The sequence below is a fragment of the Castor canadensis genome, chromosome 8, assembly GCF_047511655.1.
Source record: "Castor canadensis chromosome 8, mCasCan1.hap1v2, whole genome shotgun sequence".
Taxonomy (NCBI): domain Eukaryota; kingdom Metazoa; phylum Chordata; class Mammalia; order Rodentia; family Castoridae; genus Castor; species Castor canadensis.
In genome coordinates, this window is record NC_133393.1 from 19,041,727 (window position 1) to 19,068,013 (window position 26,287).

The following is a 26,287-nucleotide window of genomic DNA, read 5'->3' on the forward strand; positions in this document are numbered from 1 at the left end:
AAAGAGAGAGAAATAGAAAGTGTTGCGGGAAAATCACCAGCCAGCGAGAACAAGACAAACCCAGGTAGATGGAGGAAAGGAAGGTTTATTACGCTAGCGGGCTAGCACCCAGATATCTCCAAAAATGGCACCAGCCCGGGCTCAGGGTGGTTGGGGTTTTTATATCCAGGAAAGCAGCAGCAAGCAAGCTGGGAGTGCAGAAGCAGACCTGGCAGTTAGCTGTTCAAGGTTACAATAGATCATGTCAGCACACCTGGGGACAAAGGCCATCTGCAGTTTCTGGTGGGATAGCTGGATGCAGGGGCTCAGCAAGGGGGAAGGGCTTTACTCGTCTTTGATCCTCTCCCCGGCTTTGATCTCTCTCTGGGTTTCCTTATCATTCCCTCCTCTTCTCCATCATAATAGGGAAGTCATCTAGGGGCAGTCTTTGGTACTGTCTCACTGACTGTAACTTAACAGTGTCCATCCGGTTGCGAATGAACCTGGCGAGGTTTATCACACAAGGCCCTAGGAGCAATGGTAAGAGTAACACAGTGAGTGGGTCCAGCTTCTCCGCCCCGCCCCGTACTCCAAAATGTTTCCCGGTTTTTTGCCTTGATTCTTTCTAGCAACTGGCGAGCATCTTCTCTCACTATCCCTGGCTGGTTTGCAAAGAAGCAACATTCCTCCCCTAAAAACATGCAAATTCCTCCTTTTCCCATAGTAATGAGGTCTAGGCCCAGGCGATTTTGCAAGACCACAGCTGTTAATGAGTCTAACTGATTTTGCAGGGTGACAATGCTCTGTTGTACTAATCCTAAATCCTCATGGATTTGTTCCGATAGCTGGCTATGCTGGACTTGTTGGAGACCAATGGCAGTAGGCCCCCATGGCCGTTGCTCCTGTTAGGGCGACTCCCTGAAGTACCGGGAGGAGGACGGGTTCCCATCAGAAGCGGGTCCGACCGTCAGTCTGCTAGTTCAGGTTCTGAGCAACCTCAATCCCAGAAAGTATGTCCAGGTCTGGGACTAGGAAAACTAAGGCACAGTCCCCCCTGGATAACAGGTATGGATCCCGCTCTGGCAGGCAAAGTAAGTTCCGTTGGGCGCCTTGGCTCCTTTTACCAAATTAGTGTAGTTTTTCCTTTTGTCAAAGCATTTAGTTTCTCCAACTACTTGGACAGCCGGGCCCGTGAGGCAGGTATTGTCATGCTGGGTAGAGTTGTCCAGGCCTAGCCTATGTACTTCTGATATGTTAGCCAGGCCACCCCGGCATATGACATTTGACTGGCCCTCAGGCAAATCCAACAGTCTTTACCTAGTTCAGGGTCTGCTTGCTGTATTAGTTGATGGCTGCTGTTTGTTAGGGCCATCATCTTAATGAGAGGGGTGTCAGGGCATAATGGGGGCCAATTAGTTCCATCCAAGGAAGGAGGAAGGATGGCCCCTGCACCCAGGGGTCCAGGGAGTTGGCTTTACTGACTGAGAGAGAGTCATTTGCTGCTTTAATCTCAAGTCTAAGGGTCTTTAAGAACGCTTGACTTTCCCAATTACGTTCGAGGGACCATCCCAGTCCAAAGACCCTAGTTCCCCATCGTTGGGGTTCATCTATTGTTAACTGGAAGAGTTCTCCTTTCCCTTGCCTTGTTCCTTAGCTCGCTCCTCTTTGTTGCTTGAGGATAGCCTCTGAATAGTGACACCCGGGCATTTGGTGGTGCCCCCTCCCAAGCCCCCGAGGAGGCAAAATCAACACATGACCATATTGTAAAAAGGACCATGAGGGTCCCCCAGTCATTCCAGGTCTGTGGTATTCGGCCATACACATTGGATAAGCAATCTTTGACTTGGCCACAGCAGACCAGGGTGGTGGGCCCTAAGTGAGCTGTTGCTCTGACTTCCAAGCTTAGGCAGTACCTAAATAAGACACCACAGGGCCCGACAAAGCACAAGTGATGCAGTTAATTAATGTTGTTCCCTCTTGTCCTTCCCAAGAGTCCGGCCTCCCATACTAGCTTATGGAGGATCCCAGTAGGGCCTGGAGGCCTCACGTGGGAGTCAGTCATTATGATCACAGTTGTCAGTAGGATCAGTAGGTCTCATTGGAGCTTCCTCGGGTCAAGGTCAGTTTTAATGGCTGGTCTCGATTGGCTTGAGATCTCCACCCCTGGCCTGGATCCTCTGCTGGCTTAGCATGTGTGTGATGGATCCACGGCTTTCGTCCTGCAAACTGAAGGAGTAGTTAGAATGACTTGGTAAGGTCCCTCCCATCAGGGGTCTAGACCCCCTCTTCTGGACAAGTAGTGGGGGCCTGGGCTCCTGCCCTGGGTTGTGTTGGGTACAGCACAGGCAAGACTTGCTGGCCAACTGAGTTAGAGTCGCCAATTGTGGAATGGGTAGATATTTTTGTAACAATCCCTGTAGGGAGGTTTTGCCCAAATGGGTGATGTCATGTGCCAGCCTTACCAGGCCTGCAGCTGCCTTTTCCAGCATTAGGCTCCTTCCCTCCAGGGTGATGAACAAGACTTCTGAGTTTTCTTTAGCACCTGTGTTATGGGCCTGTTCTCTTTCTTGTGGTCTGTACTCTGACTGGTCCAGGAGGACAGAGAGGGCAAAGCATACTTTGGCTGAAGTAGCATCGTTTTCTTGGACTTTTTTTTGAGAGAGGTACTTCCTTTGCTGTCCTATCTGCCAGTCCATTTTCCTGGCTGATCTTGTCTGGTCAGTTAGTATGGGCCGGATGGTCGATGACTGCAATGGCTCGGGGTTTCCAGACTGCCTCTAACAGTTGCAGGATTTGCTGGCTGTTTTTGATTTCCTTACCTCCAGACATCAGAAGGCCTCTTTGTAAATGGCCCCGTGGATATGTAAGGTGACAAAGGCATAACGGGAGTCAGTGTAGATATTGGCTCTCCTCCCGTCTGCTATGGTGAGGGCCTGGGTAAGGGAATATAATTCTGCCCATTGAGCTGACCAGTGGTCTGGCAGCCACCCATGTTCCACAACTTGTGTGATGGTGGTCACTCCATACCCTGTCCTGTATCCTCCTTGTAGGCTCCAACTTCCATCAGTGAAGAGCTCCAGATCAGCAGTGTCCACTAAGTCAGGCTGGGAAGAGAAGACCTCACCTAAAACTTCCTCACAGGAATTTTTCCCTTCTCTTCTGGTAAATATGTGGTTAGATTGAGAGTCCTCACTGCTTTGACTCGTATCCAGGGGTTTTCACCCGATAAAGCCTGATATCTGGCCACTCGTTCCCTGTCATCCACTGACTGGCGGTGCTGTTGAGCAGAGGTTACTTGGTGGGGACCCAGAGCGTGATGTTTTATCCCAGGGTCAGTTTATCTGCTTCTTGTATTAAGAGGACTGTCGCTGCCAGTGCCTGGAGGCATGGGGGCCAACCTGAGGCCACAGAGTCTAGCTTCTTGGACAGGTAGGCTACCGGTCGGTTCCTTGGCCCCAGTAACTGGGTCAGGACACCTAATCCTACACCTCCCTCCTCATGGACGTAGAGGTGGAAGCGGCGAGTGACATCACAGGGCCAGGGCTGGTGGCTGTGCGTGATGTTGGCTAGGAGCTCTATCACAGCTTGTGGCTCATATGAGTATGCGGGGTGTGCTGTCGCCAGTTCAGGAGGTTGGTGGTGGTGAATGGCTGATACACATATTGCATGGGTACAGCCACATATGACCCATTTGCCTGGCGTAGTGGTGGCCCAGGAGCCTGACGGAGGGAGCATAGCACCACTGCTTACTTGTCAGCCTCCCAGAATTTGGTGACCTTCCCCAGTAGTTCATCTCTTCTTGTGAGGTCACTGGAGGCAAAGGGGGTTATAATGAGGAAACCGCTGAGTAACATGGGTGGGGGTCCAGGACCAATGTTCCCTCCTTTCCATTGGAGTCCCCTGCATTGGACTCAGACCTCGGGGAGGCCAGAGTGGCTGAGCACACTGGAAGGACATATGGTGGCTGATCTGATGACTCAGGTTCTGAGGTGTGGTGGACCTCAAATTTCTTTTCTTTTACTTTGCCATTAACCAAAATGGCTGTGTGCCTCTGGGGGGCATGAAAACAGAGCCAGTCAGGCCAGCAGGCGGCCAGGATGTACCAGGAGTCGATGTAAAGAAACTGGTCTGGATGGCCGGGGTCTCCGAAGACTATGTTCCTCACGTGGGCGGTAATAGCCACATCTAGGGTGACCTCTGCTGGCCATCCTGCATTAAAGGCAGGCCATTCCACTTCACAGAATCTCCAAAGCTTGGCCAGTTTCATCTTAACCCCATAGTCACGTGAACAGCCTTCCCTAAAGTTAGCAAGGACAGTCTGGAGCACTGCCAGGCGCTCCCAGGGGAGCCCGTTTTATATGTGCCTAATAATTGCCGATGCCACAAGACAAGCAAAGGAGGGGGTGCCTCCCAGTGAGGCCACACAGACGCTCACCTGGTTACAACTCCAAACAATGAGGTTGAGTGTGACTTAGCCATAGTGGGTTCAGCCCGACAGGGTGACTTACGATCAGGTGCTAGCCCAATCCCACCATAGACCATAAATCGCAGGATGAGCTGACTCAGACTCCGTAGGCTTCAGGGGACCTTAAGGGTGCCCAGCAGTGGAGCCACAGATTCGAGCTTGAAATGCCAGCGAGTCAAGCCACTCACTCACACACCATTCACTCAGAGTTTAAAACAATCAGTCCCTATTTATTTCCCCTAAAATCCTGGCTTGCTCCAAACTCAGTTGACTGGAATCACATCGGTCCCAGAGGAAGGGGCTGAGTAACAGGGGATGAGTAAGCAGCTGGCATGGCTCAGTCTGACAGGTCCCCGAGGTCCGGCTCCCCGGGGATCCAGCCACTGGCTGCCCGCTCCACAGCCTTCACCCAGCGGCCCCTCAGCTCCTCCGTCTCTGCCTTAAAGGTGTAGAGCTGGCCCGACTGCTGCAGCTGGAAGACCCGTGAGTCCCCCTGGGTCCCAGAAGTCACTTGGTAACCCAGCAGGGGGATGGAGGTGTAGGCCCGCGTGTCCTGGGGGAGGAGAGAGCAGTGGGCCTCTGTCCCCCCCATTTTGGCCACTTCACCCCAAACAGTCACGTTGAAAGTAAGAGTCACACACTTCTGCTCACAACCCAAACCCCTGTGAAGGAGATGGGCTGGCAGAGGCTGGAGAGGAAGTGGGGGAGACTCAGCCTCCCTGGAGGCTGAAGCAGCTGGGAGCTGCCCCTGGCCCAGCTCCGAAACTCACTGACCTCCAACTTGAAGGCACCTTGTCCTCACTGGGCGTCAGTCTCCTTGTCTGCCACACTGAGCTAACGACAGTCACCCCAACCCCTCTTTCTTCCCCCACACTGTAGAAGGGGCAAGGCTGGGTAAGGCAGGTGGCAGCAGTACCTGAGGGGCACCATAGATGTAGAGCACCAGGGGGTCATCACGGGGGATCACACACCAGCCCCGGGCGCCACTCTTGCCCCACTTGTCACCAGTCAGCTGCAGGAAGCTGCACAGCAGACTCTGGTCAGGCCCCGCGGAGGCCCCCTTCTGAAAGCAGAAAGGGGGACAGAAGACAGAGTATCCACAGTGCATGGGGGAGACCATGGGATATGAACTGGAACTGTCCAGAGGGACTGTGCTAGATGGGGATGCAGAGCGGGGGTGGAAAAGCCTGGATGACAGCCTGCAGCCAAAAGTTGCTTCTGTGTGGTGACAAGCCCTATGCTGTGTGGGCTGTGGGCAGAGAGGAGGGAGTGGGAGGGAAAGAGTGACCATGGTGGCTTGCCTCTCAGCACCTAGGACAGAGCCAGCTTGGGTGTGCACCCAGTCCACACTCCCTGAATGGAAGAATGGTGACAGATGATGGCCATGGTGGAGCCCCTCACCTCCAGGATGCCCCTCCTCTTGTCCTCCTTGTCCTCGGGGAGCACGCTTCCCGTGAGGAATGTGTAGCAGGTGAGGCAGACACGGTTGGTTCTGTTGTCATCATATTTCAGCTCGGCACGGTAGTCAGAGCACCTGGCACAGACCACCTGGGACGGGCAGGAAAGACATGGAGCCTGTGGTGAGACATACGTGCCCTGCGTGGGTAAGTGGGTGTGAGAGCACACTGTGGGGAGGGAGGGAGGGAGGAAGCCTGGTGACAGCATTGGACACAGGGTGGGCTGGTCCCCACAGTCCAGGCCCTGACTGCTTCCTTCACAGCCCCTTCCTTGGGGCTGGGCCCTGGGGGACTTGCGCCGGACAGACCCTAGCAGTCCACCCACCTTTCCCAGCTCCCTCTGCCAGGCCACAACCTGACTCCCCAGGGCTGTGTCAGTGCAGGGCAGGATGGCCCAGAGGGGGCAGTGACTCGCCAAGCCACACAGCTAAGTGGCAGCACAGCCCTGCCACTAATGGGGTGTCTTTAATGTCCCATGGTGTTCTAGACTTTATGCAAATTTGGCATCTGCTCCATGGCAGGGCATTGTAATACAAACACAATAGGGAGACATGTCCAGAGGACCCTGTGCCAGGAGGAGCCCCCAGCCCACCGTGGGAAGCCCCCATAGGCGGGATTGTGCTGGCAAGATGCGTAGAGCACGAGGAGGTGAAGGCAGGAACATGGGGTGCTGCCAGGCATGATGTCGAGGATGATTGGTGCATCTTGGGCAGCACAGGAGGAGGTGGGTGCAGAAGGGTGAGAGAGACAGGCAGAGGGAGCAGGTGCCAAGTACAGCAGCTCAGGGACTCACCTAGGTCCCCACCCAGCACCCTACCTGCCCCGCCCTGCCAGGGTGCCCTCCTGGCAGGCGAAGGAGACAGAAACTGGCATCTGGGCCACCGAAAGAATGATTCACCACCTCCCAAGCCCAGAGATGTGCACGGGCATGAGAAACCCCAGGCTAAGGGTGACCCACAAGGTCCCACAGGGAGCATTTTATTTTTTTATTAAAAAGTTTAAATTGTTTAATATAACTAGCTAATATTTATTTCTTCTTCCACTAACTCTTTCTCTCTCTTTCTCTCTGTCTCCCTCCCCCTCTCTCTGTGATTTTATGAGACAGGGTCTTGCTATGGCCCAGGCTGTCCTTGAACTTGAAATTCTCCTGCCTTGGCCTTTCCAGCACTGTGAGAGTGCACAACCACTCCAGGCTTCTACCAACTTTTAATTTTGTAATTTTTTGTGTGTGTGGTACTGGGGCTTGAACTCAGAACCTACACCTTCAGCCACTCCACCAGCCCAATTTTTTGTGAAAGGGTTTTTCGAGATAGGGTCTCGCAAACTATTTGCCCAGGTTGGCTTCAAACCTTAATCCTCCTGATCTCTGCCTCCTGAGTAGCTAGGATTACAGGCGTGAGCCGCCAGCGCCAGGCAGTTTTGGAATATCTCAAGTGTACAGGTGAATCAAAAGAGTCATATGGTGCCTCTCACCAAATTCTCCAACTGTAAACACTTTTGCCACATTTGCTTTCTCTCTCTCTCTGTCTATATATGCATATGCATATTTTATTCTGAACCATTCGATTATAAATTAGTCATCATGACACCTCACCCTTAAATTTGCAGCTGGCATTTTTAAGAACAAGGCATTTTCCTACCTGTCCACGTCTTGGTGACACATGGGAAACTTAACATCGAGACAAAATCATTATGTGATTATTCAAATCACATTTCCCTCAGTGGGCCCAATAAGGGTCTTGGTGACTTTGTTCCCTCGTCCCATCCAAGATCCAAGCAAGGATGATGTATTTCATTTAGTTGTCAGGATACTTTCTCAAGCTGTGGGGCAGGTACCTGGGTGTGACTATTATTTGTGTCTGTTTTTATTCTGTCACTATTTTTAATAAGTTTCTTTTTTGTCTGTACTGGGGATTGAACTCAGGGCAAGTGCTCAGCCATTTAAGCCACACCCCTGTTCTTTGCTTTTAATTTGTTTTTCAGATAGTTGTCTCAGGCTTTTGCCTGGGCCGGCCTCCAACCATGATCTCCCCACCTCCCAACTGCTGGGATGACAGGTGTGTGCCACAGAGAATACTGCCCCTCAGTGCAGTAGGGGCTGAAAGTGGCCTCTGGTGACAGGGGGACAAAAGGAGCAGACCTAACCTAGTGAGGAGGAAGGATGAGGAAGAGAGTATGGAGGAGCCTTCCTTCTTCCTCTAAACCTCTCTCCCACCTGGAAACCCAGGTGAGCAGATGCAGGCCTGCCCCAGGCAGGCAAAGTTAGCCTTAGAACCTCCATGTGTCAGTGAGCTGAGGGCCTGCAAGGAAGAGGAAGGTGACAGGATGTGTAGTGGGTTGGGGGCTGGCGAGGTCAGGGACAGTATGTTCCACCCTGGGACAGAGACCATCTTCTAGCTCTGGGCCTGGGGCCTGGGGCAGTGGTCAGAAGGCTGGTAAACGAAGGCCAGCCTGAGGGGGTCTGTTTACCTCTGTGAGCCTTGTTTTCCCATCTGTAAAATGGGAAAACAGCAGCCCTGGCCTCAGAGGTGTGCAGTGAGGCCAATGGAGGCCACGCCCACTTGGGCTGAAGCCAAGCAAGTGCCCAACGTGGCTGGGCAGCTCTGGTTGAAGCTGGCAGTGCTGGAAGGCGGGTAAGCAGGGCCTGAGCCCGGGAAGTGCAGGCCGGGGTGGGACAGGCAGAGGCAGGGCTCCCTGCAGCACTCACATAGCCACAGGCCCGGCAGTGGTGGCGACGGCGGGTCAGGGCGTTGAAGGTCTCCTGGCAACGCATACACATGGTCACCATCTTGTCGCGAACCCACTGCGGGGCCCGGAGGCCCAACTCCTCGGACTGCAGCTGTGAGTGGAGGCAGAGCTGGCTAAGGAGTGGAACATTGTGGCCTCCACCCAGCTGCATGGGACAGAGGGTCTGTGTGCTGGGCTTCCCTGGGCTTGCCACGCAAAACTGAGTGAGTTACTAATATTCTCATTCTACAGTTGAGAGGTCAAGTGACTACGCACAGTCACCCAGCAAGCCAGAGTTCAGAGCCCACATCTGACTCAAGTCCAACCCCGCCCACCTTCCACCTTCCCTGGTCTCCTTGCTCAGATGATTTCGAATGCAACACCTCATGCCTGGCCACCGCAGCCACCACTACGGAGATCCCAATTACATGGGACTGTGTTGCCCATCGGGGCTCTAAAGACAGATCAGTCACTACCTAGGGCAACACTGGGTGGAAATGCTCCCCAGTCCCTCCACACCCTCCTGGTGGGGGACACTGTGGTCCCTGAATTCAAGCCTGGATTATGAGAGGGGGCAGAGACTTCCTTACCTCCTGCTCCTGCACGTCTCCCTCAGGCCCCTGGGCTGCAGCCTTGAAGGTTTCATTCCGCTTCTCGATCTGGTCGATGGCTGCCTGGCAGGCCTGTGGTGGAGGTGAGGGGTAAGAATGGGGCTGAGGGGGTGGGCTTCTCATCTGTGCACCAACCATGCAATCAACAAACACTGCTAAAAGCCTGTCCTTGCCCTGGATTCTAAACACACTCATGCTGATTTAAGGAAGGAGAAACCATTAGCCCCAGATTACAAATGTAAAAATGGAGGCTCAGAGAGGTTAAGTGACTTGCCCTAGGTAGCCCAGTTAAGCAGTGAAAAGTGGCAAGCCTTGAACCCAGGGCTGACGCCAAACTACAAGACAGCAGCACCTTAGGAAGAGCAGGGAACAGGCGTGGCAGAGTCACACACACAGACGTGCACACACATGCACATTGCACACATGCGTGCAGGATGCACAACCCCTTCCTCCCCTCCACCTACTATGCTGGGGTCAGAATCCCAGAGTGTCCCATACCTGCATCCAGGAAATCATTTCCTCCTGGGACCTGTGGGAAGGAAAGTGAGCCCAGGGGCCGAGGGCTGCTGCCCAGTTCCCGCCTGCCCATCGGCCCCAGCCCGAGGCCCACCTGGCCTGCAGCTCCAGCGTGCGCTGCTTCCCTGACACCAGGAAGGAGTGTGGGAACTCGGCGTCAGTCAACTCACGCACCTGCCAGCGAGGAGGAAACTGGCTCAGCCCATCACACAGGCTGTGGGCTGAAGCCATGTGGATGGCGCCCAGGGGAAGTCCTGGGAGCCAAGCCCATGTCCCCCTGCTGCAGCCCTGTGTGAGGTGGAGGGCACAACCAGAGGCTGGAGCCGGACTCAGGTGGGAGAGCTCCTGCCCAGCAACCAGAAGTCCTGGCTTCCCACCCGAAAAGAAAATCGGATCTCACAGCTAGAAGAGTGAGTGAGGGTGTACTGTACCATTTTCCTGGGTTAAAAATGTCCCTAATAACAAGCTAAAGACAGCTGGGAGTGGTGTGCACTAGAAAGACTGAGGCAGGAAGATCAGAAGTTCTAGGCTGGCCTGGGCTAAGTTGTAGAACTAATCTAAAACAAACACCCCCCCCAAAAAAAAAAGTGAAAGAAAGAAAATCATCTTCACAGCAATCTTGGAAGGCAGTTATTATCATCCTTGTTTAGGAGACAAGGACATGGAGGCTCAGAGAGGGCAAGACACTTGCCTGAGCTCACCAGCATTTAAAGGGCAACATAAGGATTCCAGCACAGAGCACACAACCACAGAGGCCCTTCCAGAAGGAAGGACTAGCTCCCAGGGTCATGGACAGAGGAGGAGGATGTATCTGTGGTCAAGCTGTAGAGGAGGTGGCAGGCCACCCAGACAGCATGCAAAGGTCTGGTCCCCTCACACATGGGCTCAGTGGCCACAGAGCTCCCAGACAGGTGCTCCCTTGGCAAGTCTGTGCACTGTCTGGGGGAAGCCTGGGCCGACCGCACTCTGGGATGGAGGAGATAGATGTTCTTTGACCCTTAACCTTGAGGACTGAGCCCCGTGAGCACACAGAGCCTCTGGCTCCCAGTTAGATTTCAGGAGGACAGTGCCTGCAGCTCTTCTGTGCCAGGTCTCAAACCGGTCAGGGCTCTCCAGGTCTGGGTCAGCCCTGAGCCCTGCTGGTCCACACCCTGCCTTTGTGCTCCTTGGCAAAAGACAGGCATCCTCAAAATGCTTTTCTGACATCTGTTGGCTAACTGGCAGAATAGCCAGATTTTGTTAGAAAAAGACATTTGACTGCCATCTGCTGGACAATCCTCGCTCTAAATACACAACTGTGATACTGTATCATGGTCAGCTAATCTGCAGTCCGCTGTGGATGGCACACTTTCAGATGAGGTATCCTTGTGCAGCACACGACCTGCACAGCTGTACATGGAGTCCCTGCAGGAACCCACATCCCTTCTTTCTTTGCAGTGGGTCCTGTGCAGAATGGCAAACTTTAAGATCAGGTGAGACTGTAGGGAGAGTCACCTGATGAATGAAGCCTCCCTCACACCCAGAAACGAGGAGGCCAAGGGGCCTGAGCCCCATAAAAACAACTGTGGCAGTCAAAACAGTTGCCTTCCAAACCTCAGTCGGAATATGGCTCCCGCACAGACACCAAGCTTTGCGCAGCTCTGCACCTGCCATGCCTGTGCTGTGTGGCCACTAGCTTATGAGATTTGCTCACCTGGTGACAGATGGCCAGGACCATGACGTGCACACACTCTCAGCGCCTGGTGTGCCTGTTTCTCTGCACAGTATCTCCTTGATGCTGCGGATGAGCCAAGGCCTTGTGCCTGTTAAGCACAGGCTCGAGCACCGAGCCACCGCCAGCCTCTGCGTGTCTCTGGGTCTATTTCTTGGCTTTCTCTCTGTCACTCTCTGTTTTGTTTCTAGGCCTGAGTCTCTGCCCCTCATCTGTCTCCAATTCTCAGTCTGAGGCTCTCTGTCTACCTCCTGGTTTTGCTCACCAAGGACCTCTCAGAGACACGCTGCACACCCCTGGCCTGTTGGACATTCTGGCCTTGCAGGATAGAAGTTAGATGCTCCAGGTGGGGCTGCACTCCTAAGAGACCTCCATCAGCTTGGGGGGGGCCTGAGCCGTGAACCCCCAAGTGGTACTCATGGTCTCCATAGGCCTTCCTCATGGGCAGGCTGTGCCCACTCCAGGCCGCCCCACTCAGAAGCAGGGCAGGGCTCCCCGTGGTCTCCTGGGACCAGGGGTTCCAGAGCAGGGTGCCAGCAGCTCCCTCCTGGGCTGATCTGGCTGGGGGCAATAGGGATGGGCAATGGGGGAGAATGGGAGGGAGAAGGACAATGAGAGGCCAGACCAGACCCCTGCTGTTCCAGCCCTGCCCTCAGGACACACTGTCTCAGAGCCTTGGAGAAGGCTGTATTTGTCTGCACCCTGATTTAGGCACTCAAACCAGGGGCTGTGGTGAGCCTCCCAAGCAAGCCACTTAAAACTTGGTTTTCCCATTCTTTCAAGTGTGGTTAGGGATGAATGGATGGATAGATAGGTGACAGACAGACAGGAAAGCTTACACACAGACCCAGCACAACAGTCTTTTCCAGTCCCATGCGCAGAGCCAACAACCGAGAACCATCTACTCTACCCCAACGTCACTGTCTATCCTCAGGGGTGCCATGCAGCAAGGCGGGGGTGCTCTCTGTGCCAAGTGCAACAAACTCTAGGATCTGGGTTAAAAAGTAAAGCACAGAGGGCTGGTGGAGTGGCTCAAGTGGTAGACCACCTGCCTAGCAAACGTAGCACCTGAGTTCCAATCCCAGTACTGCCCCCCCAAAAAAAGCAAAACACAGAGCCTGGGGAGTGGGAGAGAGGGGGGGAGGGGGAGGAGACATGGTCCAATAGATGTATACACATATAAATTAATGCATAAACAATAAAAAAATGCAGAACCTGTGTCCACTGTACTGCTGTTTAGGGCACAGGGAGGAAACGATTGTGAAGACCACAGTGGGAGGCTCACAGGAGCAAAGGCCGCCTTCAGGAAGGGGAATAAGGACCATGTGGTGTCCCATGCCTGTCATCCCAGCTATATGGGAAGCATAAATAAGAGGGTTGTAGTCTAGAACCCCCAGCCATAAACACAAGTCATTAGAAGAACAACTAAAGCAAAAAGGGCTGGCAGAGTGGCTCAAGTGTAGAGCACCCGTCTAGCAAGTGTGAAGCCCTGAGTTCAAACCCTCCTAGCTCCCTTTGAAAAAAGAGGAAGTATGGGTGGGGAAGAAGGAGATGAGGAGGAAGGGAGGAGACTGTTCACTGTCTATGTTTTTATGTTGCTGGATTTCGGAATATGTAATATCTATATTGTTCAGTAATAAAATTATTTTTAAAAGATAAAAAGTAAATTGGCCAGGGATGAGAATGGCTCCATCACAGGGCTGTCACCAGCATCCCACAGATGGTACAGGCCCCAGTCTGTGTGGCTGCCCAGTCACTGGGCTTCCTGATGGGGTGCTGGCCCCACATTTCACTGGCTGGGGCCACACCGAGCCAGCAGCTGAGCCACACCGCAGCCCTTTCCTCTTCAGATACGAGTGGTCAGTGCACCTGCAGCACTAGCACCGCCCCACACACACACACACACTCCTGGGGGGCCTGGAAAGGTAGGACCCCAGGGCTGAGCTGTAGCTCCATTGCAGAGCACCTGACCCACCTAAACCAACTTACTCAAACCTGACGTCAACCTACTCGAGGCTGGCCTACCCATCCCAATTGAGCAGCAGTGTGGACGGCAGGGAAAGGCGAGCAGGGCCCCCTGGGTCGTGCATTGCCCCACAGAGCAGGCCAGGCCTGTGAGAGGGGAAGGGCCCGGCAGGTCCACCCTGCCCAGCCATGCCCACCTTCCGCTCTCCTGCCGAGATCCTGCTTCTGTCCCTCCTGCTACTGCCCGCCCTTGAGCCTACCCTGGATGAAGCCCAGAGGGGCGCGGGGAGGGGGAGGCGGGGGCCTCACCTTCATGCCGGCCACATCGATGCGGGTCCGCACCTGGAAGCGCGCGCCCATCTGAATGACCCTGGGCACACAGTACAGCAGCATGTTGTTGAACTGAAGGGGACATGAGCGTGAGTGTGGGCGGCAGCCAGGACAGTGGCCCAGGGGCTTCCCGGGCTGGGCTGCCCGCCACGGATCACCCTCTCCTCTGGCCACATTTACTGCCCCTCCTGGAACACCAGCCAGAGTCCTGGCTTCCCTCCTCTGTGGACGCCCAGCAGCTCCTACCAAGAAAAGGTACCGCTCTATGGGGTCGCTGCGGCGGAAGGATATCTTGAGCACGGGGCCCTCGCGGAGCAGTGTGTTGGAGGGGTCCACTATGTTGGCCTCCAGGCCCAGGCGCTGGTACACCTCCCACAGGTCCTGCAGCCGCTCCTGGGGACGGGGTACAGCCTCAGCCCAAGCAGGGCAGGGCCCTCTGCTCCGGGAAGGCGTGCTTTGTGGGGACAGGGACAAGGACACACACAGGAGCGTGGCTGTGGGACAGGTGCCCTGGGCAAGATCAGTGGATATATGGACCCAGCGACTAGCTAGGGGAGGCCGAGGCCGGTGGGAGGAGGGCTGGGCCGCTCACCATCTCCTTGATGGCTGCGTTTGAGTGCTGAGCGGCGGAGAAGATCATGTCGAGCGCTTCTGACAATGAGACAGGGCTGGAGTTATGCCCGGAAACTCTGGGGCAGATGGCTGGGGGAGGGGGGCCTTCAGACTTGACAAAATGGCCTCAGGACCTGCTGCAACTGCCCCAGAGCTGTCCTACCTGTGCAGCCCGTACGTGGGTGTTTGGATGGTGGGAACCACACAGGGTGGGAAGATTGGAAGCCATTTGGCTTCAATGACTCACTTGTCCCTGAACAAAGTCAGATCTAGAGGGCCTGCCATCCTACAGGCATGGGTTCAAATCCCAGCCCTGTTCCTTTCTGGTTGTGTGATCTTGAGCAAGTCACCTAATCTCTGTAGCCCTGATGTCCTCTGTAAACAGTGGCTGGGGTGTGGGTAACGTCTATGAAGCGCCAGCCATTGATACTGATGACCAATGGCTGTCCTAATCATTTGGGGAAGTGCTCGGCTCTCCCCCGCCCCCTGGGACCCCAGAGGCGTCCTCACTCTGGGCATCTGCCCGATCCGGAGCCTGGGCTGGCAGCTTCTGGACGTATTCCTTGAGCAGCAGCTCATAGCGAGGGATTCTCTGCACAGGCTCGAGCATATGGTGCTGTAGGGTCAGGCTGCCTGAGGCCTCGCTGCTCTTGGGGAGGAACGGGGACAACAATGGGGGATGGTGAGAGTGGGAAAGTCAGGGGATGGGGCAGGGAGGTGGGCACTGGGACTGGAGATGCCCCAGATCATTTGGGGAAACTGAGCCGTCGCACTCAGGGCTGGTCGTGCAGCCCTCACCTGGATGCGGGCGATCACCTCCTGAAAAGGTGGAGACTTGTCAGTCCAGGCAGCCAGCAGCTCGGCAGCCCGCTCAAAGTTCTTGACGTACTCACTGTACATCTTCAGGAACGGGGCCAGTTTCTGGATCACATCCCCAATGCGGGGTGTGGCTGTCCTGCACAGGAGCACAAGGAATAACCCTCAGCCTGCTGACCTCCCCTCCTGACTCCAGACATGAACTCCCAAAGCAGCCTTTCCGGTGCACTTGTGGGAGTAGCTATGGCAGGGTGTCACCCCATGTGCATGTGTCTCCCCTTTAGACTGAGCCTGAGGGCAGGTGCGAATCCACCCACTCTCTGCGTCCCCCCCAAAGCAGTGACAGGTGCTTGGTGATGCTTGATGCTCGATTACACAGCAATATAAGGCCACACACTGAGTGCCACGCTGTGCGTGTCTCTTCTGGTTCAGTTCCCACAACCCTGCAGTGGGATGGGCACTAGCCCATCTAGAGTTCAGTGGGATGGGCACTAGCCCATCTAGAGGTGCAGAGGGGTCAGAACGCATCCAAGGCAGGGCTGGGGTTTTTTCAAGCCCGGGACAGTGAGAAGCCCCATTCAGAGCTGGCCTCCTCAGCCTCATTTCCAGCCATGCCAAACACTTCAGCTCTATGCCATCAGCAACCCACTTAGCCTCTCTGTACCCCGTATTTTTTCTTGAGGCAGAGTCTCATTATGTAGCCTAGGCTGACCTGGAACTTATGACCCTCCTGCCTTGACCTGTGGGTCACGGGTGTGCCCCACCACATGGTGGCTTGTACCCCAGTTTTCTACTCTGAAAAAAATGGGGATGATGGAAGGTGATCTTGTAGAGTTGTTCTTTCTCTTTTTTGAAAAACAATTATGAAAAATTTTAAGGTAACAAAGAATGTAACAATGGGCCTGCTGTATCCATCACTTACTGACATTGTTCTTTGTCAAAGAATGTTAAAGTCACACCAGATATCATGGCATTTCTTTGGAAAAATATATAAATCAGGTAATTTTATCATGAAACTCTTCAGTGGCCACCTCTGAAAATAAAGGTTTCTTGTGTGATGGTGATGTGATCAGCACGCAGCTGGCTGAACTGAAGACTGAGTGTGTTTAATAGGTACAGAGTCCAAGGCCAGGGAAAGTCAGCACTGGTGACTTTCACTGCCACCTTCAGTCCTCAGTCCAGCGGTGACCGGGCCCAGGACACAAAGACCACAAAGACACACACGCGCGCGCGCACACACACACACACACACACACACAGAGATATACATACTCTCTCTCTCTCTCTCTCTCTCTCTCTCTCTCTCTCAGCTTGTTCATCTAAGCCCCTGATGTGCAAGGGAACCAGCCCAGAAGGAAGCCTGTCCTGGCCACATGGCCCCCTCCCTTGGGCTGCCCCCCACCTTGGCCAGGGCTGCTGTGACCTCACCAGTCCTCCAGGCGCCGCTGTAGCTCTGGGAGGAAGAACTGGGAGTGGAACTGGTAGATGGAGGAGAGGTTGGAGAAGATGAGTCTGACCACGTCCTCGGGGAAGGCCTTGCTGCTGCGGGCCTCCCTCAGCAGCTCCTGGAAGAACACCTGCGGCCACCAGCCCGTCACTGTCACTGGCTGCCTCACAGGAGCCGCCTCACACCTGCCCATAGGGGATGACACAGCCCCAGGGGGGATGGGGCCTCCCAGGTTTACTGAGGACTTCACTTCCTTAATCCTTGCATCCCTGCAACATTCCCAAGGAGAGATAGACAGGCAAGAAAGATTGAGGTCTGGACTTTACAGATGGGCAGGCCCTACAGACACAAGGACTCGGCCAAGTCTCGAACTTGCCCAGGCAGAAGTCAGGTGCTGATGGCTCATGAGTTAACACTCCAGCCTTAGGGCTCCTTGTAAAGTGAGGGCCTCAGGGTCAGGATAACAGCTGAGGAGGTGGTGCTGGGCCTGGAGGCCTGGCTGGTCCACACTCTGCTGTTTGTGAGGCAGGCCAGAATGAGGGTGGAATGGGAAAGAAGCTAAGGCTTTACCCCGACCCCGTGAAGGGATTAATGGGACGAGGCTCCTGGAGTCAAGCCCAGGAGCGGCTCTGGTGAGGCAGAAGGGCAGCAGAGCAGGAGAGGGGAGACAATCGGGTGCTGGGACTGGGTGGGATTGTAGCCACTGGCCTGGTCCAGCAGGTGCAGACGCGCCACGTAGGCCTGCTCTGTTTCCAGAAGCTCCTGGACGATCCTCTTCTCAGGCTCCTGCCAGGTAAGGGAGGGGAAAAGGAAAGACTTTGGCTCTGTTTCCAAAGACACCCCAAGAAGCAGACCTCCTGATGTTCCTACTCTCCCTCAGTGCATCTGGGCTGACCCTGGACGGTTTTCACAGAGAATGGGCAGAGTGAGGCTGATCAGTTTTGAGGCCTGGCGGCTTCTCCCTGTGCTCTCTCAGGAGCAGGAGCCAGCTGCTGACGGAGGGACTTCATCCTCCCAAGAGGTAAGGCTGGAGAAAGAGGGGCTGGCCTGGGCCTTTAGGGAGGTAATTAAGGGTAAATGAGGTCATAAGGGTGGGACCCTAAACTAGTAGGATTGTCATCCTTATAAGAAGAGGAAGCAATGCCACGGGTACATGTGCTCAGGGGAAAAGCCATTGGAGAACACAGCAGGAAGGTGACCATCTACAGAGCCAGGAACAGAGGCCTTCCCAGAAACAAATCTGCAGACACCTTGATCTTGAACTTCCATCCTTGGGAATTATAACAAAATTAATTTCTGTTGTTTAAGTCACACAGTCTGTGGTATTTTGTCATGACCACCCCCAGCACACTCAGTGCAACTGAGACCAACAGGAAAGCTGTCCAGTAGCATCCCAGACAAGCCAATAAATAAATTGTTGCCTTAAGCCACTAGGTTTGGGGGTGGTCTATCATACAGAAATGGATAACAAAAACACACTGCTATGATCATCTTTTGTGAGGCACAGAGAGGTTAGAGTGACTCCTGAGGTTGCACAGCTGGTAAGAGGAAGAGCGATATGAGCCCAGGGACTGGCCATAGGGTGCACAGTTTCCTGGATCCTCACCCTTACACTGTACAGACCAGGAAATAAGCCCCAGAAAGTGGGTCACTATTTTGAGCTTGGGATTGGTGCTTCCTCCAGTGGGTAAACTGAGGCAAAGGGTAGCAGGTTCACAAGATGAAGATTTCCAAACTTCAAAAGCAAGTTCCTGAAGCCTCAAGTTCCTGGCCTACGAGACTCCTATGGTGAGGGATATGGGAACTAGTTTGGCTAGTGAGGCAGTGAAAGTCAATCAAAGGCTGCCGAAAGGGATAACCTAGCTTCTGGCAGGTCTCTAGATACACAGGACCCCCACCTGGGGGACTGCTGGCTTTGGCAAGGGAACATGGTGGGGAGGAGGTGGGGAAGAGGACTCCAGGTCCCACCTGTGTCTCTGGCCCCGGATGGGCCCCAAGCTGACAGGACTTCCTCCAGGCCCCACTAGACAATTTGTTCTTCAGAGAGCTGAGATACTGCCTGCTGACTGTCCTGGGTCCAGACCCCAGGGCCTCCCCACCGTGGGGCAACTCCCATGGCCCTGGGGACCCAGGAGGTCTGTGCTCAGGACTGTGATGTGTGTCCTCCAGCCAGTGGGCTTTGGATGGTGCTCCTGGATTCCTGAGGAGAATAAGGCAGACTTGAGGGTTTCCTTGGGGGGAACAGGGAGCACAATGTCATTTCCCTGTGGGGATTTGGGGTGCCTGGTGTGAATGACTGGTGTGCCAGTGGCCCCTGAGTGTCTGGCACTCTGTAGAAACTTGCCAAGTAAGACTTTCACCTTTCTCCCTAATCCCTTTCTTGGAGGGAACTCCAGGCTTCAAAATTAGTCAGTGTGAACTGTGTTTTATTCTCTGGGGAACTACATACTTCCCTGTTTAAAATGCCTCCATACCAATAAAATAAAATGTAGCAACTTCTAAACAACCCTATGGCTTCTTCCAGACCACCTCCACCTTGGACCCCACCCTGTTTTAATTTCTGTACCAGTAACATGCACTGAGGGAAGATGAGAGCCATGCTGTAATCTAAAGTGAGGGCAGAGCTGCTAGATCAGCATGCTGGCTAAATTCTGTAGCTAGCAGTGGTTTGGGCTGTGCCCATTCCCCTTGGGGTGGATAGTCTTTGTGGTGAGAGCCTAGGACAGGCATTCTTTATGAGAAAGCCAGGTGGGGGGAATGGAGAGCCAGACAGGTGCAAAGCATCCAAAATTCTAAGGGAGAGGATTTTGTTACTCTCATTTTGCAGTTCTGAAAACTGAGCTGCAGAGGGACAAGAAACTTGTGGCCTGAAGTGCTGTAAGGGGGATTCATGTTAGGCAGCCTGGCTCCTGAGTCTGCACTGGCTCCCAAGGTGCCTTTCCTCCTTCCGGTACGGGAGAAACAGGTCCAGAGAGTCAAAGCGATTGCCTCATATCACGCAGCTGGCTCATGGCTGGGTGAGCACTGGGCCCCAGCCCCAAGCTGCTGTCCCCGGGGCTCTGTCCCTGCTCCCTGGCACCCCAGAGCCTGGTTCCTCGGCCCGTGCCTCTGCAGCCCCATGGGAGAACTGAGTCTTGGGTTTTTTGTTGTACATTTGGTTTCAGGTTCTGCATTTCTCTCTCCAATGCACAACCAGCTTCTCTTTCCTCTCTGACCCTCAGTTTCACACCAGCTAAGGCGCTGAGGATCCCAAAGAGAAGCCCACGCCCAGGCAGCTGGCCTGGAGCCCCTCGCTCAGGACTGGTGTTCATCCTCTCGACAGTGTCCAAGCCGGTCCGAGGACCACTCCTCCTGCCAGGGTGTGGAGGTGCTCCACCCACATGTGCCTACTCCATGCCTGGCACACTGGGTGAGGTGGTGCTGGTGCCCCACACCTTACCCACAGGGGTGGTGGGCCAGGCTGGCGGGGTCTAGGAGCTGTCCTTGGTGCTGGATGGGATGACCTGGGCCAAGACCCCGGGAGGCGAAGGTTAACATCTCACTGCTCAGGAAGTTGAATTGCCCTTCCAGGTAGATCTGTGACACCTCCACGTGGAGGCACATGAGGGGCTTCACCTACCCTGCATGCTCCCAATACAGCACCTCGGATCCCGCAGGACAATTACTGTCCACAGCCTTGCAAAATGGTTAGCATCCAGGGACAGAATCCTTGCCCAGCATCCTTTCTGGGTCCTTCAGGGGCTGTACTGTGCCACCTCCAGGAGGAGGTGCTCTCTGCCCTCCCCCAGGGCTGAGGGGATTGATCGCTGCAGGTTACTGGTAGAGTCCTTTCTGGAAACTGTTCTCTCTGGAAGAGCTGCCTCACCCAACACCCAAATCTAACAACTGGTTCCCTGAGATAAAAGTACCCAGGGCTTTGGGACAGCTGAGGCACGACCCCTGGAACAGGAGGAAGCTCAACCTCTCCTTCTGCTCCACCCTGTGAAAGCCTGGGCTTAAATGTCTGCTGAGAAGGGTCACGTCACACACCCTATGATGGCCACAGTGACCCTCACACACCTGACCCGGCCTTTTCCCTCCCAGCATTGTCCCAAAGCACTTGGAATCCTTGCTTCTCAAAGTGTCCCTTTCTTCGCTGTAAGATGGGAGTAGAAACCAGGTGCAGTGGGTGTAATCCCAGCTACTAGAGAGTTGAAGACTGGGAGGATAGCAGTTCAAGGCCAGCCCAGACAAAAAGGTATTGAGACCCCCATCTCAACCAACAAACTAGGTGTGGTGGGACACATCTGTAATCCCAGCTATGAGGGAAGTGGAAGTAACAGGATCTTGGTTGGATGTCAGCCCTGGGCAAAAATGCAAGATCCTACCTTAAAAGTAACTAAAGCAATAAAGAGCTGGAGTGTGGTTCAAGTGGTACAGTGCCTACCCAGCAAGCATGAGTCCCTGAGTTCAAACCCCAGTACTGCAAAAGAAAAAAGGGAATCGAAATATAGCTCATGATTACATAAGGTAAGGAGAGAAAAGAACCGAGAATGGTGCCCATCTGTAGGTACAATGATCCTGGTTTGCCCACCATAGACCCAGCTGTACCTGAGCTCGGCTCCCCCCTAATTTTATTTTAATGGCATTCATTTTCAGTTTCGCTGTGCTCTGATTTGAATTATTAAATCTAGGCTTGGTAAGGATCAGCTATTATTTCTGCTCAGTGTTGGAGAAGCAGTGGGTGGAGTCTTGCCCACCCAGAGCCACGTGCACTGGGCTCTCCGAGACACCTGCTTTCTCTCACCCTGCCCAGCTCTACACCCAAATGGAACTCTTCTGTGCTGCAGGGAACCGGTGAGGGATGTGGGTGCAGCCCAGGTGGGAGAAGTTACCTGGGGCAGGACCCAGAGAAGGCGGTGTTCACAGTGAGCCCCAGGGGTTCCTGTGGCTGAGGAGCTGGAGGGCTGCCTGCCTCTGGTGACCCTTCCTTCCCAGCCACCTTGTACCTGCTGTTCTCAAGTACAGCCACCAGGTTGCACACGGACGCCAGCTGCTCCTCACCCGCAGACTCCATCGTGCAGGGTGTCCCTCAGCTATGCTGAAGCAGAGAGGGAGGCCTCGAGCCAGCACACTCAGCCACCCTGGCCTGGGGACACAGTCGGTTAGGACATTCTGGACTCTGCTCCCATCTTTCCTGAGGGCTTGGCAGGCCTGCTACTGGCTGCAGAGTGAAGAAAGAGGAAGTGGTCCCAGAGCCTGGGGAGGTAAAGGCCAGTTTCTCCCCACAGTGGGAGGAAGCTGCTTGGCCCCACCCACCCTCAAGGGGGCTGAACATTTGCTCCTGGAGACTCCCAGTTCTAGAAGCCACCTGCAAGGGCCAGGGGGCTCAAAGGTAGTTTCTGGAGCAGACCCTTGGCTGGCTTCTGTCCAGCCACACTTTCTCCCACTCAGGAGTTAGGGGTCTCTTTTTGGCCCCTTTTCCAGCATCTTCTTTTCTGCATCCGGCCCTGCTCACTGCTATAAGGGAACAGCTTCCTTTATTAAAAATAGATGACAACTCTGTGAAGGGCCAGAAAGGAGGGGCACTGTGGCATCCTCACCCCCTCATTGGTGACATCTTACTGGCTGTCTTCAGCCCCCGGGGAGGGTAGCTTCCTCTTTGAAACTCTGATGATAATAATAGCTAGCACACACACTTTTTAGTGCTTTGTGAGCCTTTTCTTGTTTCATCCTGCAATTGCCTTCAGAGGTGAGTCTTATTACCATCCCCACTTTCCACAAAAACAGAGGATCAGACAGATTAAGTAACTTGCCTATGGTTACCCAGGAAGAACACAGGAGAACTTAAGTTTCCAAAGAAAGCTAGCTAAGGTGTCCTACAATTTCAGCAAAGACATGCAGGGTATCTGGAGGACCACCTTTTTGCTGCTCAATCCGCACTCTGGGTAGTCTTTTCCTGATGTCTTCTGAGCCTCCTGGTCTCCCAGCCCTTTCAGAGCAAATGACTACTGCCTCTATTCCCCTCATTCAAGCCTGGCAGGCTGCTGGGTTCTGGTGGCATGCATCCTGAGTCAGGGCCCTCCAGTAAGCTTGTTCTTTGTCCTGGAGTGTAGGGGACCAAGCCTGAGTCATCCTGGTGTCTGAAGCGCCTGGTACAGCTTCGCACTGCAGTAGCTGTGAGCCCCAGGGCCTCCAGTCTAGCCCATGGCCGGGCACCCCAGGGCTTCACCACAGCTGTTTCTTCCACCAGAGGTCTGCCATCCCCAGTCCAAAATCCCATTGTTTTTGCTTTTTATTATGAAGAATTTAGGACATATGCAGAAGTAGACCAAAGAGTAGCATGTACTCCACGAACCCACAACCCAAACCCAGCCATGTGGTCATAGCCAGTCCCCTGTCCAACTGCAGCCGTGTCTACTGTCCTTTCTCTTGTCATTGTGAAGCAAATGCCAGACGTGTATATTTCAGTGTGTACCTAAAAGACAAGGACTTGTAAATAAATAAAATATAAATGTGTACATACTTGTAAATGTATACACATGCACATTTGTGATCACAATATTGCGTTACATTTTACGTGTGTTGTGTGCATGTGTATTATACCCTAAGAGACATTTTGTGATGATTCCTCAGTGTAACTAAGTATCTAGAAAATAGAGTGTCAATTCCTCATAAATGTCATCATTAAAAAAAAGAGTCAGGCTGGGAGTCAGTGGCTTATGCCTGTAATCCTAGCTACTCGGAGGCAGAGATTGGGAGGATGGTGGTTCAAAGCCAGCCCCGGGCAAATAGTTTGAGAGACCCTATCTTGAAAAATAGCCACCCCCCACACGCACAAAAAAAAAAGGCTGGTGGAGTGGCTCAAGTTGTAGAGTGCCTGCCTAGCATGAGGTCCTGAGTTCAAACCCCAGTACTGCTAAAAAAAAAAAATCAGGATCCAAATAAGGTCTACATGTTCCAATGAGTGGCCCTGTCCGTGAGTCATTCACCTTGTTCTTTTTGTCTTCCACACAATACTGTGTGATGGGACACTGGATGGCTGGCCCCATGAGTCCCCTGGCTGGGACTTTGCTCATTGCAGTGCTCTGTCCTGGGTTTCCCGATAGTGGTAGTTAGATCTGGAGCTGGACCAATCATCCTTAAGAGCCACTTCTTCCTGGATGCCCCTGGTCTGGAGTAGCCCCCACCTTCAGCCTCCCACCAGGCTAGAGGGAGGGTCTGGGTGCTGGGCACCTGTGCTTCCTGGCTGGTCCCTAGCACCATGTCCCCACACAGTGGAGCCTCCGAAAGGGTATGGAGTGCAATACACAGGTGCCACATCTTAAGTCCCAAAGGAATGTCTCATCTCCTTCTGCCTGCTAGGGCCTTCTTGAGCTTCCAAGGGTCTGGTCAGGGCCTGGAGGGGGACAGGGGACAAGGTACCATGTCCCAGGTCCTCCTTTACTCCCAAACCTGTTTCCAGCCTCAGATAAATACACAGCGCCTGTGACAGCCAGGCCTGTGACAGCCAGGCCTGTGAGGAGGGACATGTGGCTCCAGGGAAGGTGCAGGCAGCCAGCCAAAACCTGTCCCTCCCTGACCCTGTCCCTGCTGAAGTCCTTGTCTCCTCCCGCCCACAGGTGTTTGGGAGGCTCTGGTGGGGGCACTGTCAGGATGCTCACATGGTGGGCAGAGGCCACACAGACAGTGCCATTGTTGGGGGGCAAAGCAGCCAGTCCCTGGCCTTGAAGGGGGGCAGCTAGGAGAAAACCAGCCTTTCTCACAAACTGGTCCTGCCCAACTCCTCCTATTATAACCAGGATTTTTCTGCTCTGTTCCTCTGCCAGAAATTCAATCATTTCTTCTGAGAAGGCTCTGAGCTGCCTGCCGGCCTTCCCCGCTCAGCAGGTGTGGGCACCTCAGTATCTTCCTGATGTCACCTTTTCCAGGAACTTTCCTATAGTTTGGCTGCTGTATAGCCCTGGGTCTTTGTGTCATTGTCAATCTGGGAGGTGTTACTGTTCAGAGCTGCTCAGCCCTGGTTAACAGGATGGCAGAATCCACCTGTCTCCACTCTTGCTGCCCAGGTTAGGATCTGCTTGCTCTAAGACTGTAAAGATGGCACAGAGCCAGACCACAAGTGTGTGGCAGTCCTGACGTGGGTAGCTGGAGGACGTCAACCAGGCACATAAACAGCTTTTCTTCTTCAATCTGTGAACTATCTAGTTTCAAAGCTGACGTTAGCTGAGACTGGGCCAGGCTGTTGCCAGGCCCCGTGACCCTCCCCTTAGTAGGGAAGGACTCAAGGTCACCAGAGGAAGCTCCCAGGAAAGGCCCGGGGAGGCAGTCTGGGCACCCCAGTTGGAACAGCAGCACCCCAGTTGGCTGGACTAGCAGAGAACGTGCAGCCTGGGAGAAGCACGGGAAGACATTGTGTTTCCAAGGGAAGAGGGGACCTAGCAGGGCCAGGGCTGGTCCTGAGCATGGAGGTGCCAGAAGGGAGCCCATGAGGCAAAGCTGGATCCCAGGGAGGTGACAGGCTGTGTCTGGGAAAGCTTCAGAGTGTGAGCAAACAGCCAGCACGTGGGGTCATCACAGCCCAGAGCAGGCTCCTCTTATCTCCCACACAGAGTCTCAGGGAGAAATACGAGTGGCTTTGAAGAGAGTCACCAGGTTTGCAAGTGGAGGAAGAACAAATTGTTCCTGCATGGCCAGTAGGCAGCCTTTCTTCCATACCCCTCTGAACTGCGCCATCTCCTCCCTATCTTCCCACACAACAGCTAAAGCTATCCTTGGGCATTGTCCCCATAACACTCCATCTTTGTTACTAAGTCCTTCCTTTGTGGTCTTCATGGCCTCAGGGAGAAGCTATTAGGTAAGCAAGGCAGGAGGCCAACCAAAAGGCCAGTTTCTTTTCTCAGTGGCTGGAGCATAGCTCAGTGACAAGGCATGCTGAGTTCCATCCCCAGCCTCGAAGCCTATGTCTCTAACCCCTAGCTTCCTTCCCTGTCTCCTCCCTGCACGAATCTCACCTATCCTCAGTCCTTAAAGAACCTTGCTCATTCTTCTGTGTCCCCAAAATTTAGCACACAGCCTGCCACACAGCAAGCCCTCCACGAACCTTTCTCCAAACGGAGACAGGAAGTAATTGAAAAAGGTTCTCTTCCCTCCAACTCTTGCCCTCAACCTTGGCCTTCACCTTGACCAGGTCCCAGCAAACCTGAGAGCTCTGTTGCCTCTCCCAGGCCAGGATGGGCCCCTCAGGGATTACAAATGTTCTTCTGTTTTCTATCATTTCAAAACTCAGTGTTCCAGTGAGACACCACCCTCCCCTGCCATAGTCACAGTCCCCTGTGGGGCAAATCAGCCTCAGTTTCCTTTTTCAAGGGTCCCATCTTCTGTCTACATCAAGGGTATGCCTAGTTTATACCTCAATGGGTGTCTCAGCCAAGTCCGTCTGTAGCCAATGCCCAAGTCCTTGAGCTCATTCTGGCCCCTCTCCCTCTGACTTGGCTCCAGGGTGTGGCTTTCTTTTTGCCTTCCAACCTACCAAACCCCCACTTCAGGGCCTTTGCACTTACTATTCCACCTATCTAGAACTCTCTTCCTCCAAACATCTTCATGGCTTACCCTCTCCCCTCCTTCAAATCTTCACTTCAATATCACCATTTTACCAAAGTCTCTGCTACC

At 53.9% G+C, this 26,287-nt stretch overlaps 1 protein-coding gene across 5 annotated transcripts; it reads right to left on the minus strand.

The window, feature by feature from the left end:
- Fgd2 (FYVE, RhoGEF and PH domain containing 2) lies at positions 1 to 21,931 on the minus strand. Of its 5 annotated transcripts, none has more exons than XM_074082309.1 (16): positions 21,511 to 21,918; positions 18,605 to 18,836; positions 17,345 to 17,422; positions 16,618 to 16,766; positions 15,172 to 15,328; positions 14,884 to 15,022; positions 14,354 to 14,412; positions 14,008 to 14,154; positions 13,741 to 13,833; positions 9,850 to 9,929; positions 9,738 to 9,768; positions 9,219 to 9,311; positions 8,609 to 8,740; positions 5,846 to 5,992; positions 5,361 to 5,507; positions 3 to 4,997 (listed from the first exon to the last, which is right to left on the minus strand). In XM_074082309.1, exons 1-16 carry the CDS (start codon positions 21,690 to 21,692, stop codon positions 4,782 to 4,784), a joined length of 2,082 nt encoding a protein of 693 aa, XP_073938410.1. In that variant the 5' UTR covers positions 21,693 to 21,918; the 3' UTR covers positions 3 to 4,781. The 5 variants fall into 5 exon arrangements, with proteins under 5 accessions (XP_073938409.1, XP_073938408.1, XP_073938410.1 ...); XM_020170513.2 differs by having other exon boundaries at positions 5 to 4,997; positions 21,625 to 21,909; XM_074082308.1 differs by having other exon boundaries at positions 1 to 4,997; positions 9,738 to 9,929; positions 14,354 to 14,409; positions 21,511 to 21,931.
- Positions 21,932 to 26,287: the final 4,356 nt, after the last annotated feature.

Coding starts and splice junctions, on each gene's coding strand:
- Fgd2 (XM_074082307.1), bottom strand. CDS start 21,692: ATGGAGTCTGCGGGTGAGGAGCAGCTGGCGTCCGTGTGCAACCTGGTG. Junction 17,423..18,604: donor ATCCGGGGCCAGAGACACAG/GTGGGACCTGGA, acceptor CTTACCTGGCAG/GAGCCTGAGAAGAGGATCGT. Junction 16,767..17,344: donor GTCTGCACCTGCTGGACCAG/GCCAGTGGCTAC, acceptor TGGTGGCCGCAG/GTGTTCTTCCAGGAGCTGCT.